This window comes from Aulonocara stuartgranti (assembly GCF_965226115.1).
Source record: "Aulonocara stuartgranti genome assembly, chromosome: 9".
Classification (NCBI taxonomy): domain Eukaryota; kingdom Metazoa; phylum Chordata; class Actinopteri; order Cichliformes; family Cichlidae; genus Aulonocara; species Aulonocara stuartgranti.
This window is the reverse complement of record NC_138960.1, coordinates 12,295,250-12,315,308: the sequence shown is the minus strand read 5'-3', so window position 1 is coordinate 12,315,308 and position 20,059 is coordinate 12,295,250. Positions and strand designations below refer to the sequence as shown.

Sequence of the window (20,059 nt, the reverse complement as noted above, 5' to 3'; positions counted from 1 at the left end):
AAGGAAAGCTAATAATTGCACCCTGTTAGCATTTTGCTAATTTAAACCCCCACATGCGGAGAATTTAATGAATATTCTGCCTTATGGCTAATTCCTTTGGCTGTACAACAAGGAACATGCTCAGACTTAATTATCCCAGTTTTATTACATTTATGTTTGGTGCCTGTGTCTTTTCAGCTAGTTGGTTATTATTAGCTATAAATAACAGCTTTGCTGCATTTCCAAATTAAAGGGGCAGTAAATGAAACTGTGTCCACTCCTTTATTTTCACATTAGTTTGTTAGTCCACTTGTGACTTAAAAGCATCTCTTGACTGTAGCCAGTAAGAATAAAGCATGCAGTGACCTGCTGGGGTGGATTGGCTGGAAGCTAACTGGGTCTGAGGCCTACCGTGGCCAAGACTTTGAAGAGACATGCCAGAGGTGAAGAAGTGACTCACTGTAATGAGTGAGGGGAGAGATTTATTTTCAAGTAGTGAACAACAGAAATGCATGACCGATATTAATTGCTGATATGAAGCTAATTGCTTAAAGCATATTCATGTCACGGTAATAGAAACATGAAGCAAATGAGGTGAGGAGCAAATGTAAAAAATATTCAGGTGAAGTGAATTGTGTGAGTTGCTGAATCTGTTGAAACACTCAAAGATGGTATACTACGAAGGTATACTACTTGAATGTTGAATGAATTTGTTGCTTTCCACATGGTTTACTGTTAGCTTGATAGCATTTAGCAGTTTAGCCGAGGTGCTCTGCAGACAATGCTGTCAGATGGCTCTGTAGCTGTATTGCACTTAGTAAACAGTTTATCCTGGAAGAATACCACTAATGTACGTCTGCTTTGCTTCCCCAAGTTAATAGGTGAAAAAAAATAATCTATCACTTCACGTGTTCATTGATTTTAAAGGCACAGTGTGTAAAATCTTAGCAGTAGATGTCAATAGGTTGCAATCAAATGAATTCTGTTTTCTGAATAATCTTATCTATGGTGGCCGCTATAGGACAAACAACTGTGGCTGCCGTTCGGTGGTGAATGTAGACTTCTGGTCCACTGTTGTTTACATCTCTCTCAATGTGTGTGCACATCTATTTACTCTGGAGGAGGCTGTAAAACTTTGTGAAAGGGGTTCGATACGAGCTTGCGAGTCAGTGAAGCTGTGATTTCAGTTCAGGAGATGAAGCTTGAGATAGAAGAGGAGGAAGAGGATGAGGTGGAAATCAGGGAGGAACAACAGCAGTGTTGAAGGAAGGGGCAGATGAAGAGGAGGAGGAGAAAGCCATAATAAGAAAGAGATGATGAAAATATACGTGAATAAATGTTAAATGGTCATACTTTGATCTTTAAATGAAAACATGATTTATAAAGACACTACACGTGTGGCCGTACACTAGATACATAGATAAAACACAATTAGACAGAACAGCGATGTCCACCTCGGGCTCTGTATTCAAGATGGCGGCTTTGGGAATACAGCGTCCACAAGCTGGCGCCTGCTCCTATGTATTTTTAATGCACGCATTCGAAGTTTATGAGAATGCATCAGTTTGTAGGAAGATGTAGAAGTGAAACTTTAAAATGACTTACTGTACCTTTAAGGATGTAACTGCCTATTTTAGTTGCAACTGTGACAAATGCTTTATACTCTGTGATTCTTTGACTTTGTTCATAACCGCATTGATTTGATTATATTGTGATGATCTGTGTCTGATGTTTGACCAGCTCCATCCACAGCAACCAGGAAAGGCCTCATTAGCATACAAGTGTGTGTGTGCCACTTGTCCTGACAAGCTGGCTCTCATCAGCAGCAGTCGTAGCCCCGGTGAACCTCTGTGAAGTGCAACCTGAAGGGTTGATGAATGGGGTGAAAACAGGCAAGCGGCTGGTTGAGTGAATGAATGCATTACTATCATTGCATGTGTGACTGATGAGACATTTAACGATTCGATTGTCTGTAATGAGAGGCTGTGAATAAAAGAATTAATGATAAATAGATTTCTGCTGAAATGTTCCATTTGCATGTATGATGAACACAGGCTGTCAGACATACGAGGTTCACAGCTCAGCTCCTTCAGTTTCACACAGTTACAGAGTCAGAGTAATCTTTAGTAAGTCTGCACATAAAAGAAATTCATCTCGGCATGTGTACACTTCACACGCTCTACATCTCACAGCCAGTACAGTATTTTGTATTTTGCATTGCTTCTATTCATCCCCTTTGCAGAAGTGGAGAAGAACCCGTTGGTATGCTTCACTTCCAATTTGTTTTTCAAAGTCTGCACTTTTCTACACGTGTGCCCAACTGCTCCACAGAGTCATCTGGATTCAAACTTTAAAAATTCACTGTTGTTGGCTTAGATAATTAGCGGTAAAATGAGTCACTGCTTTACAGCTCAGTTTAGCATCTGTTAGCTAATTGTGTTCACTAAAAACGCTCTCATCAACCTGCCTGCCCCGCATCAAGCAGGTGAATAAAATGGGGCATTAAGCTGCTAAAAGAAGAAATATTAGGTTTAGATGAGAAGAAGCTTATTAGTTTATGCTCTACTTAAACTAAAAAGCTGACAGCAGTCTTGATTCCTATTTCCCAAAATGTGATAGGAACTTTTTAAAACTCATGAGCTGGCTCCAAATGCAGCTAATGTTGCTCTGTGGTCTGTTTTGCTGCAAATAAGTTGTTCCCAAACAAGTAATAAAAATCTTGGGGGGGGTTGTTCAAAGCCACTCTGGCAGTATTTCATCTGCCTTTTAAATCTAATACTGAGTTTGTTTATCTGTCAAATGCCAGGACGAGAAATTCACTAAGCTGCTATAATTCATAATCACGAATCATTACATAACATCCAAATCTCTCATGCACACATGTAGTCATGATGCCAATTCTCTTGTGTTTCCAGTTCATAAAGCTGATACAGGGGATTTACTCTCAGACCTTCTCCTGCTGTTACCCTGAGCGCTTACTGGAGGGAGACCTGCTGTTAGCTTGTTGGCTGCAGGTTCGTCAGATCCTCCATCCAGCTTGAATTCCTTAATAACTCAGAAGTTATTCTGGACTTCCCTTTGGCTTATTTGACAGCGGCATGTACAAATGATATTATGGAAATGAGAAGAACACCTGCATGTGTGTAAACTGATACCAGCTACTGAAGCAGTCTTAAATGAAGCAGATGCCTCCTGTAGTGTGTATTTGGTCCTGTCTCCTTTTTTTCCTTCTCTTTCACCTCATCCCCAGCAGCTCACATGGCTGCCCCTCCCTGAGCCAGGTTTCTGTCTCATTTTCACTTTTATATTGTGGGGTCTTTATCTTACAGCACAGTAAAGTTCCTTTAGGTGGCTAAAGGTATGAGGTATGAGGATTTGAAGCAGATTGATTAATGCAGAAGTGCACTGGTTTCCAAAGTGTTCTCATCCCAGAGAATCAAATACTACCCTTCTGTCACACTGCAGGCACGGCAGGCTTCGAAGCAGCAGCCGTGACAATATGGGGTAATTGTCGATATTGGATATGGGGATCGGAGGGTTAGTGGAGGAGTAAGTCAGTTTGTTTGCAGTTCCGCTCCCCGTGTTGGAGCTCTGTGTCTTCGCTTATTTGTTCTGTTTTTGCTTGGTTTTCACTTTCATTGTCTCTCGCTGGTTGGATTTATTCACCAAGCAACTTGATTAAGTTTGAGTTCAGCGGGTTGAGGCTTCACAATAACGTGTATGTTATTGTGCATTTTGGAAAATGTAACTTTCCGAGTGGTTTTAAGTGTGAATCGAACACAGAGCTCATATGTGTTACGAGGGATTGAGTTTGCTGCACAGCAGATTATGTACTCTATGTATTTATGTTGAGTGTTATACAGAGAATGTTATTTTTAGGATATGCCGGCATGGTGGGAATAATGAAATGCAAGAGGAGACCTGTGGGAACATGAGGGCTGAAAGCCAAGCTTTGAAATCAGAGAGGGGAAGTTTCAAAGAGTTTTTTATTGTGCTCTGTACATATTATTTGATTTGATGTATTGATCTGCAGACATAAAGGAGTTGCTTGGTGAGCTGATGGCTTGGAGGATGATGAAAAATGATTTTCTGTCTCTATTTGCAACTTCACACTTCTCTGATTTTCTTATAACAGTGATGGACTTGACCGGCATTAGCTGGGGGATTGTTGGCCAGAGTCTGTGACTGTCTTTGGATCCAGTCTGAGAAATCTGGGAGTGACAGTCCAGTGAGCTGTTACGATATAGAGCTCCCCCCCAACACACACACACACACACACACACACACACACACACACACACACACACACACACACACACACACACACACACACACACACACACAAATCTTGACTTGAATGTCTTTATTGCATCTTTTACTCTTATTATGTTAATGAAACATCACCAAAGGAGGCAGAGTTTTGTTTTTTGAACATTTGTGTTGAAACCTTTTCAAGGTTTTTGGGGAAATCTCTGGAGTGGAGCAGAGAAGAATGTTAAGAAAAATATTACCCTGGCAGTGAAGGTCATACATGTTAAACAATTTTTGATGGATTATAAAAAAAGAAAAGAAAAAAGTATTACTCTAACGAATCTGCACTGATAAGTCAGTTTAAAAAAAATCCAGTCTTGCTGTTGGGTGCACCTCATACGGCCATAAAAGTGTCATCACAGTGCAGCTCAACTTTAACCTGTAGGTGTCGGTAACGTGAGAATTTGCCATAAAACACTGCTGTGTGCTCAGAACTACCTGCAGAAACATTTTCATTAAATATTCTGCTAACTGGACCCTGCAGCTGTATCCATTTACAGGTACTAACCACAGTATTTAAAAAGAACACACACACTAGGAAAAAAAACCCTGACAATCCCACAAATCTGAATATCCTTACATGCTCAAACATAGCAGTTTCTATATTTAGCATGCTAACTTGGTAACAATCTTTTCCCTCCGGGGTGTCTCTTAAACTGATCCACTGCTTTGTAAGCAGGAGACTTCAAAGGGAGCTGTGCCTTCCTGCGCAGCAGCATGTTTAGCTTTGGTCATTCCTCATGCTGCTGGAGTAAAAATGGGCAGCCCTGTGCAGGATTCTGAATCGGAAAGTCACAGGATGAAAAAAAGAAGGAAGGGAAATAGAAGTTTATCCCTTGTGCACTATTGTACTGCAGGGTGTCACTGAGATACCTGGCTTCAGATGTTAGTTTGCATTTGTCTCTGCTTATTTTTGTCTTTTGTCTTTTGTCTTTCAGACTTCTGGAAATTCACTGAAAGACTGAGAAACAATAAATATGAAGAACACCAAAAAGAAAACCAAAGTGAAACATGAAATAGATTTTAAAGGAAATGCCAAGATAGAGGGAACATTGCTAATAAAGCGAAATAATATCCACGTGTGTTGAGTATAAGATCATTAGGTAAATATTAGAAAATGATAATAGGTTTCTTTAATTAAGGAAAAGTCATTGAAGCACAAATATGAAAACAATACATTGTGGAGGAGAATTAAGAAAATAAGAGCACGTGTGAAGATTTGTTTGCTTTCACTGCCGACACTGCTGGCTTACTGTTATGCTTGATGTGCAGTAAATGTGGAAAGATGTTCCAAGAACAGCGAGATATCTCTGTGTTTACAGGCCTGAACTTCTATGTAATACTAAAATGTGCTCAGTTTAATATGAGTCATTTGCACAAGTACAGCTACTCACAACGACCTGCACAGCTTTACAGCCACCATGTTTCAGAGCGGGCTTACACATCATATTAGATTTAATTCCCCTGTTTCTCTGCCTGTCATCCTAGCACCTCCGTAGCATAGTGATTAAAATATTTGTGCAACACACAAAAGACTCCCAAGACTGTGAGGAAACATGAACTGAGAGACTTACATCAGTCTTGTGTGAAATCCGGCGGATTTCTTGTGTGAAATCGATCGCCTAAGCAACTAAGAGAAGTTTTCTTACTTTTTACCATAAATGCAAGAAAACATTGTGTTATTGTAATGTTACTGTTACTGTTATTGTAACGGGCGACCGTGGTCCAAGGGTTGGGAAGCTCATCTCGTAACCGAAAGGTTGCCGGTTTGATCCCCAGCTCCTTGGGCAAGACACTTCACCTACCGCCTACTGGTGATGGCCAGAGGGGCCGATGGTGCGATATACCTCATATATGAATACAGAACTTTGGTTAAAAATAATTCTATTCATAGTAAAAGCTGCTGACCTCTGACCTCTGCCTTGGACATAGCCACTTATAGGAGTGTGATGTTAAAGTCAAGCCCTTCGTACAACAACGTCTTCAAATAAGTTGGTCCTGACATTCAATATGTTTCCTTCAAAACTTTGAAAAGGTGAGACTGATAACTGTTAAGACACTGGTTCAAAAGTGCTCAAAAACGTTCAAGAAATAAAGTAAAAAAGAAAAAAGAGTGCTCAACGGTAAAAATGTAATTCACCTTTGTGTACTTAAAAAGCGCCACAGTTCACTTTCGCTGAATATTAACAAGCGCTATGATGACCTTATAGAGTCCAGACATGGGTCACATGCTCTGTAGCAAAAACAATGACATATGTGACCATACGCGGAAGATGGAATAACAAGCGGGGAAGGTCAAAGGTCATAGTTAAGAAACAACAGGGAGAGTGTAGAAATGAATTTATTCTAATCGTGTTCTTGTTTGGTTTTCTTTACAGTCAATGTCGGGATGATGAGAGGACTGTCAGGTGAGAATATCCATCCATTTATCCGAGCATCTATTCATGCATCAGTAAGAAGGACAGTAACAGTTGGGTCAGCAAAAACAGTTCAAATGAGACATATTGAATGTGATGGTTCAGCTGATGACAGAACATGAGACAGCTCATAAACGATACATGAACACAAACCAAACAAGCATGAGCGTCCATCTTTACCATGCTTCATCTCAGTTATTGTTCAGTTTTTCCAAAGTCACGCACACAAAACAGGACTTTTGTCTTCTGCTGTCTTTCCTCTCAGCTTCCGACAGTTTCAGCACAGAGCCCACTCCCCCGCGGGTGAGGAAAGTCTGCAACGAGTCCCGTCTGCAGTGGGAGGTGGAGGTCTGTGGAGAGGGATTCAAGGAGGACATGACTCACATAGATCCACAGAACTGGTGTAACCTCACACACTTCATCAGGTACCACCGCATTTGAAGACTGACGCTGATAGGCTGTTAGCAGGTTGCAGGCGAAGTCAGTTCACAGTGAGAGCAACAAACAAATGGAACAGAGATATCTGTAGCCCCAATTTTATTCTTTATAAAAGTAGATTAAGACTAAATAAATTAACTTTAACACATTTAAAGTCTTCAAATATAGAAACTTTATACTTACAGTTGGACCACACAGTAAGGGGTCAGAATTTATAAAAAAGATCATAATGTTTTATTTAATCACAAAACCCAAACTCATCAGGAAAATGTTTACTGAAGTCATAAATCAAGTGAGCAGAAGCATTATTTTCTCGTAGATTTCTTTACAGCTCGACTTCTTTTATTTTTCCAGTAGCACAAGTTGCCCCCTGCTGGCCATTAAAAACATGCCTATGCTGTGACACAATGAAGGACTCCTGTCGAAAAAGGGAAACTACTGATAAGCCTAGCGGGAATAAAATCTGAGGCTGGCAACGAAAACAAAGTTGTGTATATGCTGTGCGAGGAGCATTGGATGATGTTAAGCTGATTTAATACAAAACTGCCATTAAATTGTAGAAACAAGCAAAGAAAAAAGTAAAGGGTCACAAGTGTATAAAGTACATCAAAAACCATCTGCAAGGGATCTAAAAAGCTCTACTGTTGTTTTATTTATGTAACATAAGCTAGACGGGCTGCAGCCGTCATCGCTGAGGTAAAGAAACGTCTGTGCAGCATCCGTCCAGCTAGTAATGACCTACAGTTTAGTGTGGTTACAGGAAAAAAACGATCAGAGCCTGCAAAGACTGGAGGATATAAAAGAAGGAATTATGGACCCTTTTGCTTGAAGACCTGCAAGCAAGTGAGAGGGAGCTGCAATATTTGTGTCAAACTATATCAATCAACCTGTAATCAGTGAGTTGATGGTGGTAATGCTGGGTATCTGTGCACGTTTAATGTCTGCCAGTATTTCTTCAGCATTCTGCATAGTCGTGCACTTATGTGCATCAAGTATCTCAGGCATTAATTTTGACACACACAGTATTTGTGTGTGTTTGACACACACAAGTTCAGTTTTAATCGCAGGTTAAGGAATTTATCGCAGCTGGATCTGTTTTTGTAGAATCCCCAAATGGCTCATCCTAAGCACTTGTTCTCCTCCCATATGTTCCCAAGGAGATTCAGCCCTGCACCTGTTTGCCTGCCTCTTATATAATTGATTGCCTCTCTATAAATTTGTGCTTTTTATTATAGATTTGTTTGTTAATTATCATTTCTCTTAACAGAGGAAAGATTTCCTCTTTTTAAAGACTGAGGTCATAAATTCTTCCCGCTCGCCTAAAACGAAGTGGTGATCTTGAGAATAGTGGACACTCTCTGCTACGGACGCACATCTTTGGAGTAAATGAAAGTGTCGCCTTACATTAGCGCAACCTTAATTTGACAATGACAAAATAGCACATGTGCGCTCCGGAAAGCGCACTGGAAGCTGCTTTTACAAGGTATGCCAGAGGATATTTGTCATTTTGCACAAAGCAGCTGCTAATGATAAAATACATCTGGACACCAAAAAGCCACCCACATTTTAAAGCTTTTATCTTTATCATTCCTCTTTTTCTCCACTATTGTTCTCTTCCTGTCAGAGTGCTGTATACTTGTAATTTCAGTTGGTGAGCTGTTAGCTGTGCATTGATGCAAATTTCCAAAAAACCCCCCAAAACACTCAGACAGATAGACTGTAATCCATCTCGGCCTTCTGCAGCTGGTTGAATGTCTGTGGGTTGGAGAGCCGTTGGAGGCATGCCTCCAAAGCTGGAGCTGGGTTTTTTTTGGTGTTTTTTTAAAAAAAAAGAAAAAGTCCTGACCACCCGTCTGCATCTGTCTTTATCCAGCTTTTCCATCTCATTCCTTTCTCTGACCTTTGACCTCTTGCAGTCTTTGCCCCCCTCCCTTTACAACAACTGCAGAGGCTGAAGGCGCAGGAGTCAGCTATAAGACCGGTATCTTGCATAATAACACACACACACCGGAGTCTAAATAATGGTCTGAGTCACTGATATGAGGCAAGATTTCTGGGAATAAGGGCCACCACCTTCACCAACTGGTCATATCCTGTGTTTTCCATTTTAAATCGTTTTCTCTCTGTTTTTCTTGGAAGACTTGTCAGAGCTTCATGGTGATTTTCCTGAAGCAAAATATATTTGTGCTGTTGGCTGCAGAGTCCTGATTAACAAATCAGGATGGCTTTGTCAAATTGTGCTCCGTTGAAGACTTTTTCTTTTTTCATGTTGAAGATTGGACATAGAAATTAATTTAAAAAGCAACTTAACTTAAATTCAAATTGGCTGTACAAGTAGCTTGTAGACAGTTGTGAAAGAAGCCTCCCACAAAGACTTATAACTGGATTCTTCAGTCCCTCAGTCAGACAGTTTTGGCTTTTTCTTTTGGATTTCCTTCACATTATTGTTCAGCTTCACTACTGCGGCTCTCATGAACTGCTCAGCACCAGTTAACAGACTGACAAAACATGACTGCTGATGTTCTTAATACAAATGTGGCCATTAGTAGCTAAAGAACCAAAACCAACAAACCAACGCTGTATTTAATTTAATTTTATTTAGAACTTAGAAACTGTGGATTTACTGGTTTAACAAGAGAAACATTTTAAATTAATAATTTGCTCACAGTGGGGATAGAGTGCTGCTGACATAACCTGAGGACATAGCCAGGCGGTGACTTCAATGATCTCCTCATTCCCACTGATACAGCCTCTGTAGAGAAAACAGAGTCTAGGCCCAGTTAAACAACTCCTGAACGAACCCCGGGGGTTTATGAGACTCTTCCTGAGTTTCTTAAGGCTCTGGATGTCGTGGGGCTGACTTGGTCGCACCATCTTACAGAAGTTGTGGGTGGTGCCTCTGGACTGGTAGACTTGGGTGGTGGTTCTAGAAGATAATATGTAGAGTGTGTTGTAACTTCAGGGAGACCCAAACACTGGACCAGTTCTGTTTTGTGTGTTGCAGATGATCTAGTTCTTTTTAAACTGTAGCAAGAACTTGGTTTGAAATCCCAGCTATAACTCTCAGTCACTATTTTTTGATGGGTGTTGGACTCTATCAGGCTGCCCTTTGTCATTTTGTTCAACTTTTATGGACAGAATTTCTAGGTGCAGCTGAGGCGTTGAGGATCTGTTCTCTTCTTTTTTACAATGAGGTGGTTTGTTGCTCACTTGGTGTTGGGAATGAGTTGCTGCACCAGGTAGAGGAGTTTAAGTATCTCGAGGTTTTGTTTACAAGTGAGTGAATAAGGGAGATAATAGGAATAGTAAAGCCTCTGCAGTAATGTGCATGTTGTGTCTGTTGTTGTGAAGAGAAGGTTGATCTACACCCTACCCTCACTCACAGTCACAAGCTGTGGGTGGTGACCAAAAGAAGGAGACTGTGGATACAAGCAGCTGAAATTAGATTCCTGTGATGGGCTCGTCCTTAGAGACATGGGGAGGAGCTTGATCATTCATGCTGCTACTCCTCCACACAATGAAGAGCCAGCTGAGGTGCTTCGGGCATCTGTCCAGGATGGCTCCTAGATAAGATGTTTCTACCATGTCGTACTGGCAGGAGTCCTAGTGCATACCCAGGACAACAAAGCTGCTTGATTTGGTGTCTCCCTGGATGAGCTGGAGAAAGTGGCTGGGAATAGGGAGTCTAGGGGTCTCTGCTTAGGCTGCCGACCCCCGACCCCGAACCCACATAAATGGCAGGAAATGGATGAATCAAAATAATCATTTGCATCTAAATCCATTAAATTAAAGTTATAATGGTGAGTCAAGCTAACAGCTCCCCTGGCTCAGTGTCAAAACCCTCTGACCGGTTTCACAATGAAAACTCCTGACTGTAAACCAGACACAATACGACACAGGCTGGAAACGAGCCAAATTCATTATTTAAAGGCTATAATTAGCTTGTGTGTTTTGATCAGGGAAGTTGTCTCTGAATAAAAAAAGCTTAAATAGTGTTTTTTTAGCAGATCCTTTCAAGTGCTATTTTAAATCTGAAGTGCAGGATGGGTGGCGTAATGTCTGGTTTCTTCTTATTTTGCTCACCCGTTGCTGTTCCAGTCGTGCTCACTTAAACTGAAGGATGTAGAAATTGATTTTTTTAAGAGTCGAAGTCACTTTAATCCTAAATCTGATCTGCCAGTGATGTCTGACATATAAGAGTGATAGAGAGATGAAACCACTTTGCCTTATTTTGCCTTTCCATAATCTTTTCCTGTGTGAGTCCATATTTTACGAGACGATTCATTTGTGTACGGCAGTTCATTTACATGACAGTGAAGGATAAAATGACTTTCTCAGCAGCAGTGTACTTTGGAGCCTGGAAGTAGGCGATAAGAATGAGAGAGAAAGCGAGAGAGGGAGAGAGGGACGACACGAGCGGAGCCAGAAAGTGGTGAGAGGGATCGAGCTCGGAGAGCGAGCGGCCTCATGTTTAAACAAGCGGTGACCCCTGCAGAGCTTCCTCCATTTGACAAATGAGCCGTGCCTCTCTGCAGTGATTGCTGCTGGCCACTCACTCAGCCAGCACAACTGTTATTGTTTGAAATGAGACAGTACAAGCTTGTCAGGTCACAGAGAAGGGCATGGATAGACCACTGAGAGGCTGTGTGTACTGTGCGTGCATTTATGCACTTCAATCATTTACTTCTAATAACATATTAATTTTCTGCCCCGAGCAGTTTACGGCTCCGGGAGAATCCGTACTGTAAGACTTAATGTTGTGCACACAGGAACAGCGGTGATGGTCTGGACCTCTAATAATGAATTCACCGTTGTGTTTGGTCTTTGTGTGGAACAGATGCTGCTCTAAAGTCATCAGAGGTTTTCTTTTTTTCCGGGCTGCTACTAATGATAAGCGATAGACCGTTTAGATGAGGAAACCTTATTCTAAGTGGGTTATATTGTCATAACACACCACTGATACCAACAGCTGTGAGCCTTCTGGAGAGTGAAGAGAGAGGACTGGGAACGGTTAAACTCATTTGAAGTCCATGAAAAGGTGAAGCTGTTTAAATATTGTTACATCGTTTCTCCCCTTTGACCAAAGGAGCTCTCAAGTTGCAAAATGTAAGTCTAAGTCAAATGTCAAGTTGTGTTAAGACAGAAACAAAACACATTTTCTAACATCTGCCATGAATTTGACAGGTGGAAAAGTGTCAGCTGTGCACTTCAAAGGCAGCTCTTTGTTGACTCTTTATTAAGGTTTTGGTGGGGGTGGAGGTAGTAGTAGCTCATCTCCACCTCTCTGTGGTAAGGCAGCGTGGACAAAGAGCAACAGCCTTTCCTGCACCTTGTTAAGCTGAAAAGGGTGTTTTTATGTGTAGGTGGTGGAGTACACTTCTTTTCGTTCAAACATGAATAATGTAACTGTCATATTTCTATGATTTGCCTTTCCCCCCTCTTTTCTCCTGATTTAAAAACATCTGAATGAAGAAAATGAACAAGCCTGTCGTTTCACTGAGACTTTAAGTTCTTGCTTAATTTAATAGCTACCTTGTCACTCTTGTGAAATCACCAAAGAACTACAACTATTCACCACTCAGCAGTAAAAATGTAATTTTTTTTTTTACAAATGTTGAAACAGCATTGCATTAGATGTTTGCACAACACAATGTCCAAGTATGGATCAGTCACCTGTCTTTAATAACAGTCTTTGGATCCTTCGCAGTGCATAAATAACAAAATAGGTTCTTGATTAAGTTTTAATTGCGGTCGTTGTAGCTGTGTATTATTAACTCTATTGAAAGTAAATGCTTCAACTACCTCTTGGTTTGATAGAAAAGTATTCTTCAAGACATTGGCCAGAAGGTTATAATAAGACCTTTCATATTATCAAAATGGCTCTGGAAAAAAAAATCAAACATTAATTTCCTAAAGATGTCCTTTCCATATATTACATGTATTTGACCATATAAATGGTGAAGGTCAACTTTCTTTGTCTGGTGAGCTATTGTTAATCAGAGGAGTCATCCTTCATGGAGCCAGAGGAATAAAGAATTCATATTAGGGGTTTTCTTTGGAAAAAGGAAATGCCTCATTATAAAATCCCAGTCTTTGGAAGAAAAAAAAGTTATTACACAAATAGTTAACGGCAATATTTTAAGAGTTTTCTTATGCTCCAAATATGTGTGTGAAGTGCAGCGAGGTAAAAAGTACAAAAAAACAATTTCTTACTTTTGTTCATGTTTGTCACATTTAAATGTTTCAGATAATCAAATAACTTTTACTGTCCGTCATAGATAACCTGAGTAAATGCAAGGCGCTGTTTTTAAATGATGATTTCATTTAAGGAAAAAACACAACAAAAAACTACCCAAACCTACATGATGCTGTGTCAAAACACCTGAATCTTTCACATCACTGTGGAGGAATTTTGGCCAAATCTTCACTGGAGATTTCTTTTAATTTAGCCACACTGAACAGCCTCTTTAAGGTGATGTCAAAGTATCTCAGTTTGATTTAAGTACAGACTTTCACTGGACCACTCTAAAGCCTGGTTGATTTGTTTTTTTTTAATCACTCTGAGGTGGACTTTATTATTTTATAGTTGATTGAAATCTGTTAATTAGAGTCCTTTGATAACTTGCTGGTGTGTTTTTTATCATTATCCTGCTGCATAAGCCAAGTGTGCTTGAGCTTCATGGCACAAACTAATAGTCGGACATTCTCCTTCAGGCAGAGAGCAGAATTCACGGTTCCATCAATTACAGTAAGTCAACCAGGTCCTGAAGCAGCACAGAAGCCTCAGACCATCACGCTACTGCCACCGTGTTCGACTGTTATTATGATGTTCCTTTTCTGAAATGCTTTTAGTTTTACTCCAGATTTAACTGGAGTCAAAACTTCCAAAAAGTTGAACTTAAGTCTCATCAGTCCACACAATATTTCCCCCAACATCTTGAGGAATCATCAAGATGTTTTTTTCAAATGTGAGACGAGCGTTTGGGTTCTTTTTGGTGAGCAGTGTTTTTTCTCCTTGATGCCATTTGTGCCCAGTCTCTTCCTTACTGTTGTATAATTCTGACTCTGAGGAAAGTGAGGCTTGCAGTTCTTTCGATGTTGTTCTGGGTTTTTTGTGCCCTCCTGGATGAGTTGAAGTAATTTTATTAGGTTAGTAGGTTCACCATCGTTCCGGGTATTCTCCATTGGTGGATAATTTCTCTCACTGTGGCTCACTAAAGTCCCAAAACCTTAAAATTGGCTTTGTAACCTTTTCCAGACTGATAGACTTTGTTTCCCAGCTGTTTCTTTGGATGTCTTGTGAGATTTTTTTTTAGTTTTGAAGAGCTTTTAGCCTGCTTCAGTTTGTCACACAGGTTATTTTCAAGTGATTTCTTGATTCAGCAGGTCTGACAGTAATCAGGCCTGCGTGACAGTTGAACTCACCTTTCCCAAAAAAATCACACACCGTTGATCACACAGGGACAGGTGCTTTTGGATTGCTTTTTTCTATTTACTCAGGTTTTCTTTGACTAATATTAAAATGTATTTGATGATCTGAAACATGTAAGTGTGACAGAAATCTAAGCAACTGTATAAGCCCAGTAACTGGAAAGCTGTGTGACTCAAACTATGTTTATTGAAGAGTTTGCAGGTACTCTGCCGCACTTCTTGCTCACTTTGGACATTTAGAAGCTACAATAATTATTGCATTAATATGTAAGAGATACCTTTTATTTTGTCAAACAACTGGCAGCCTGTGTAGCTTTGGGGAGACTACCTGATGTTTTAAAAAGTAAGAGGAAGTAGTTAGCAGGAAATCTTAAAACTTACAATGGTTTAAAACTTACTGGAAGCTATTTTCCCCCACTTTCCTTGTCTTGAGTGTAATAATACACACTATTAAATATATTAAAAAAACCCTGTAACAACATTTAGAAATGTGAATATGTGGAGTCTCCTTACTATTTAACAAATTACAAGCTATTGCCTTTCAGAGCTAAACGTTCAAATTGATTTATGGGCCTGGATTTTTCTCGGGGCTTAACAATATCTCAGGGAAAGAATTAGAATAACACAGTTAGTGAAGCTTTATGTCTCGGCATTAAAATACTCCAACTGGTACCAACTACCAGCAATTTTCAGTATCTGTCTGCAGTCTCAAAACTGTCATGTGGGTATACAACTATCTGTATCGTCACACGTGAGTGTGTTTGGTTATATTGTGTATTCACATTTGTGTGTAGTCATCTCCATGGTTATGCAATCATTGGGACATCAGCTGTGAATCAGATCAAACTATTTTTTTCTACCCTCGTAACCGATGATCCCATGTGGATGAGAGTTTAAAAACATGTTGCTGTGCGTTACATCTGGGAACAGTTTCAAAAGTCTGCTGTTCCCTACGGTTTCAGTCTGCATTTTGATCACTTCTGTCTAATAGCTCTTGTACTCTCTGCCTTTGTGTTTTCTCCAATCATCAAAGCCTTTTCTCTGCCATCACGTTCTCAGGTTCTTCTGCCAGTGGCGTAAAACACATTTTATTTTAAAAGCATCAGTTTCGTAAGCCTTAATGACTCCCAGTATCTTACCACAATCAATCTAATCACAATAACTGCATCTGCAGATATTTCTAAAGAGTTAGTAACTTTCAAACATAACATATGAGCTTATGGCCCTCCAATAATATACTGCTGCTGAGTTCAGATTTGACAGGGCACTCGTCTTATCTGACATGTGGTGCCTTCTTGCCCTGCTTGCAGCGCACTATATGCATCTATACACAGTGTAAACACACAGGCAGCAGGGCTTATTTGATTTGTGGCACTTAAGCAAAGGGCATTCAGAAAACAATGGCTGCAGCTTGACGTCAGAACCGAACTTATATGTGCTATAAACAGGGCAGCAGGGTGAAGCGGTCTAAATGTTAGATAGCACATTAATGAGCCCTTGTTCCTGCTCTTGGCTGTTGTCCTGTGGCAGGCTGGTAAATCTGTGTAGCAGTTTGACATAATGTTGCTGATGTTACCTTGTATTTCAGAGATTTACTGTCAGCACTAATGTTCATGTGTTTCGGTTTTTGTCAGTGGACTTTCAATGTTCTCAAATCACATGCACTCGCACTCACACACGCACATGCACTACTAAGCATTCATTGGACACTACGTGACTACATGATTCCACAGGAACTATGAGGGTAAGCAGCAGCCAGTCGGTGCTAATCAAATACACTTGATTCGGTGATCATTAGCAAGTGTGAGCACCTCTATGAGAGCAGATGTTTTGGCAATGGTGCAATCTTCCCAGGACTGAGTGTTTCAACAAATTCACCCAAAGGTCAGACTGTGCAATGTTCAGAGATATTGCAAAAAACCCAAGAGCTACAATTCAGACTGCAGTCCTCTGCATATTAAATGTTAAAGTTCATGACAGCACAACCAGAAAAAGACTGAACAAAGTATGGCTTATTTGTAAAGGGTGCCAGGAGTCCCTCTAAAGAGACCATGGCAGCACAGCTTAGGTTTGCAAAGCTGTATTTGAACAAACTACAAGACTTCTGGAAGAATGTTCTTTGGACAGACAAAACCAAAGTGGAGATGTTTGACTATAATGCCCAACATCACAGTCGGTGAACACCAAGCTGAAGACACATTAGCACAAACACCTCATACCGACTGTCAGCACGGTGGAGAACTCTTACTTCATTTTCTTTCTGCTAAAGGTGGCTCTACAAACTACTTTGTCATGGCTGCGATGAGTTTTTCACAAGACTGCACATCAAGAAAAAGAAAGCTCAGCTGCCTCGCAACTTTAAACATACATGCAGTGTAGAGTATATATTCACTTTGGTGGCCTCAGAAAATCAGATGAAAAACAAAAACTTGTCCTCAAATCATCAAGATTCTGATTCTATATTAAAACCACAATTAAGCACGAGCTTAATATAGTGGGTAACTGGCAGTGCAGTTTCGTCATTAGGATCGCTGATGACCTGTGCAGTTATTTCAAATGATTCCCCAGGCTATATAAGTCCCACGCTAATATTGCATAAGATGCCATAATTAGTGCATTATACAGTTTAAAAATAAATCTGAACAAAGCAGAAGTGGTGCCAAAACGACAGAACAAAGTTTTTTGGAAAATAATTATAAAAGTGACATCAATTAGGAAGCAAAAATATGAAACTGTTCGCAGTACTGCTGTAGCTAATGACATGACAGCTCACAGTTGCTAGTATAGTATTTTGAGAAGCGACTGCAACAATAGTGCTTGGTTCATGAACCATTGCACAGTCTTTTTTACCAGCCAGTCTGTAAGTTTTAATAACATAGAGTGTCAGATCCACATCATCGAAACATGACAAATCAGTTTCGGATCAGCAGGGAGCGTGGGAATACTGTCGCTCGGTTTAATGTTCACCTGCTGAGGATAGGAGCAGCTCTCAGTGTGTCATGAGAAAAGAAGCTGGACCTCTTTGATAGAGAATGCAGGACGGAGAACGAGGGATTAGAAATGGCTCAATGTATTCGTCAAAGCAGAGCTCTGAGTTTTTAAAAAGCTCCTGGTGAAATAGAGAAGGTAGTGGGCCAGAAAAAGCAGCGTGTACCCAATCACTATGATGGATTACATACCAAATTGCTGATGCTAAGGTTATTACTAGCTAAACCACAGAAGGGTTTAAATGCCGGTGCGCTCCTAAGAGTAACAGCAGTAGAATAAGTAATGTACTTCTGAGCTATGATAGGAAGGAGGGAGGCCATCTGTGTTATGTATTTTAATATTTTCATGCTTATAACTAAGAGTCATGACTTTCTCCTCCTCTTTTACATTTCCTTCTCCTGTCTTTCTCCTCAGTGAGTACCACCTCTTCACCCTCTGCACAGAGACAAAGTCCCAGATCGTCGACTGCTACTGGCCCAATCCGCTGGTGGAGCGCTACATCATCCACATACACAAGCACTTTTTTTCCAACTGCACCATAGACCAGCCGGTGTGGTTGGATCCCCCGGACGACACCCTCACCATCCTCATCCTCATCCCCGTTTTCCTCACCTTGGCCATGATTGGCCTGGTGGTCTGGTGCAGCAAGCGGAGTGACATCCTGGCTTAGGTCACGACTATGGAAGAGATGGGAGTAATGGACTGAATTTAACGTCCCAGTCTCTTCACTAAGTAAATACTGTACACAACGCAGGAGCGCACAGAGGACTGTTTCTGTTGGCCAAATTATCCTGTAAGTGGCACTGCAAACCACCTCAACTTGTTGTAGAAATGAAGGAACCAATGGTAGAGCAAAGTAGTGTTTTCTTTAATATTTTTGTATATTATATGTACTTTTCCCACATTTTGGATCGTCTATTATTCAACTGTTCAATGTTGAATGTGTCCATATCGAGTAGAAGCTGAAGGGGATGCGTTTTATTGCTTTCTTCCAGAGAACGATAATACCGCTCTCATGTCTGCGTGGTGAGTACAGGTGGATGCTGGTTACCTTAGTGTAGCTCAAACATGGATGAAAACAAAATCCAGTGATTAATACATAACACCATATCATTCAGTTAAACCTAATAAAACCACAACTTTGACACTGGAGTTTGCCTGGATTAAGGAAGTGTGTGAGGTAGTGAGTGATGCATGGCCTTGTACGTAGAGTTCTTGTGCGGATCCGTGTGGAGTGTTTCCTGTATTTATGCTAAGCTAACCAGTAGATGGCTGTAACTTTTTTATTCTAAGACAACACATCTGATTCTTGACAAGAACGTAAATAAGCATTTCCCAAAAAGGTTGAACTGTTCCTCTGAGATGCAGAGGATTTTGTTTGTTTATTTGTCATGGGGTAATTTGACCAGCGGAAAAATGACCAAATCTTGGATGCATTCTTAAACCTCATGGATACAGACTTTTGATCTTGTTACAGCACTGTATCACTTTTGAAGGCCAAAGCACTCAACAAGCATCAAAGTCAGTGATTGACCTCTGAACTGGTGGGATGTACGACTCCCCAAGGACATTGCTGTTAAATATATTAACATGATACTGTGTGATTTGTTGGAAGAGGTAAAAAGGAAAAAGGCCAGACTGTCATTTCAAGAGATACAAAGTTTATGCTTGTTGATGACTATCTGAATGGACTTTAACCACTGGAAAGGATACACTGCCCAAAGAGAAGGCGACACTGTGGGACTTGAATTTCTTGTGTGTGTAGCTGAGCCCCAAAAGACTGTTTTAAAACAGTGTAACTTATCAGATACTGTTGACTAAAATACAGCTGTTATTCACAAACAGGGGTTCTCAAGCTATGGACTGACGCTGAGACCTCTTATTGTATAGTCATGCTCTCTGCCTGTGCTCTCTACTGTATGTGCATCTCCTCTCCATCGTTGCTCAACTCTGGTGAACATACACCCCGATGCGTCGAACTGAATTCTTTTCGATAGGGGTTTAATTTAATGTACCTGCTTCATCTGCCTATTTTTGGACAGTCCTCACCAGCCTCGAGTCAAACCGAGCAAAACGCTGCTTGTTTTATTTGTCTTTAAAGTGGCATCTCTTTGCCAGCACCTACACACTGTGTCTCACTGAAGCTGTTGTCTGTGGAAACAAGAACTTCCCTTCATTAAATTTCAAATTTCTCTTGAAAAAACTGGTTCATCATTTATTGTGTGATCGTTTTAAAAAACATTTGTGATGGAACAGGTGAACTTATGTTGCTTTCGGTTTATTGACTGCTAAAAAAGCCCGTCTTTGAAGTCTTTATTTCCTAAATATATGATGTGCAAAGTGTAGGCATAATTAATGATTTTAACACAACAAAACCCAGTGCAAACATTTAAGTCGATTTCTAAGAAGCCTCAGCCTCACGACTAAATCTTCCCTCTTTAGTTTGCCTCTAAATGTTTCTTTTAATTGACTGTTTTAACAATCTTTATCCCTTT

General features: G+C 40.4%; 1 protein-coding gene across 2 annotated transcripts in view; it reads left to right on the top strand.

Annotated features, from left to right (window-relative positions):
- The window catches only part of LOC309714513 (receptor activity-modifying protein 3), a 39,331-nt gene extending 19,545 nt beyond the window's left edge, over positions 1–19,786 (top strand). The window contains exons 2-5 of one of the 2 annotated variants that reach the window (XM_082547029.1): positions 5,229–5,393; positions 6,669–6,698; positions 6,973–7,132; positions 17,979–19,786. In XM_082547029.1, the coding sequence (XP_082403155.1) occupies positions 6,680–6,698; positions 6,973–7,132; positions 17,979–18,234 (435 nt within the window). In that variant the 5' untranslated portion in view covers positions 5,229–5,393; positions 6,669–6,679 and the 3' untranslated portion in view covers positions 18,235–19,786. The remainder of the gene's footprint in view (positions 1–5,228; positions 5,394–6,668; positions 6,699–6,972; positions 7,133–17,978) is intronic. The other variant, XM_082547028.1, reaches the window with a different exon arrangement.
- The last annotated feature ends 273 nt before the right edge of the window (positions 19,787–20,059 follow it).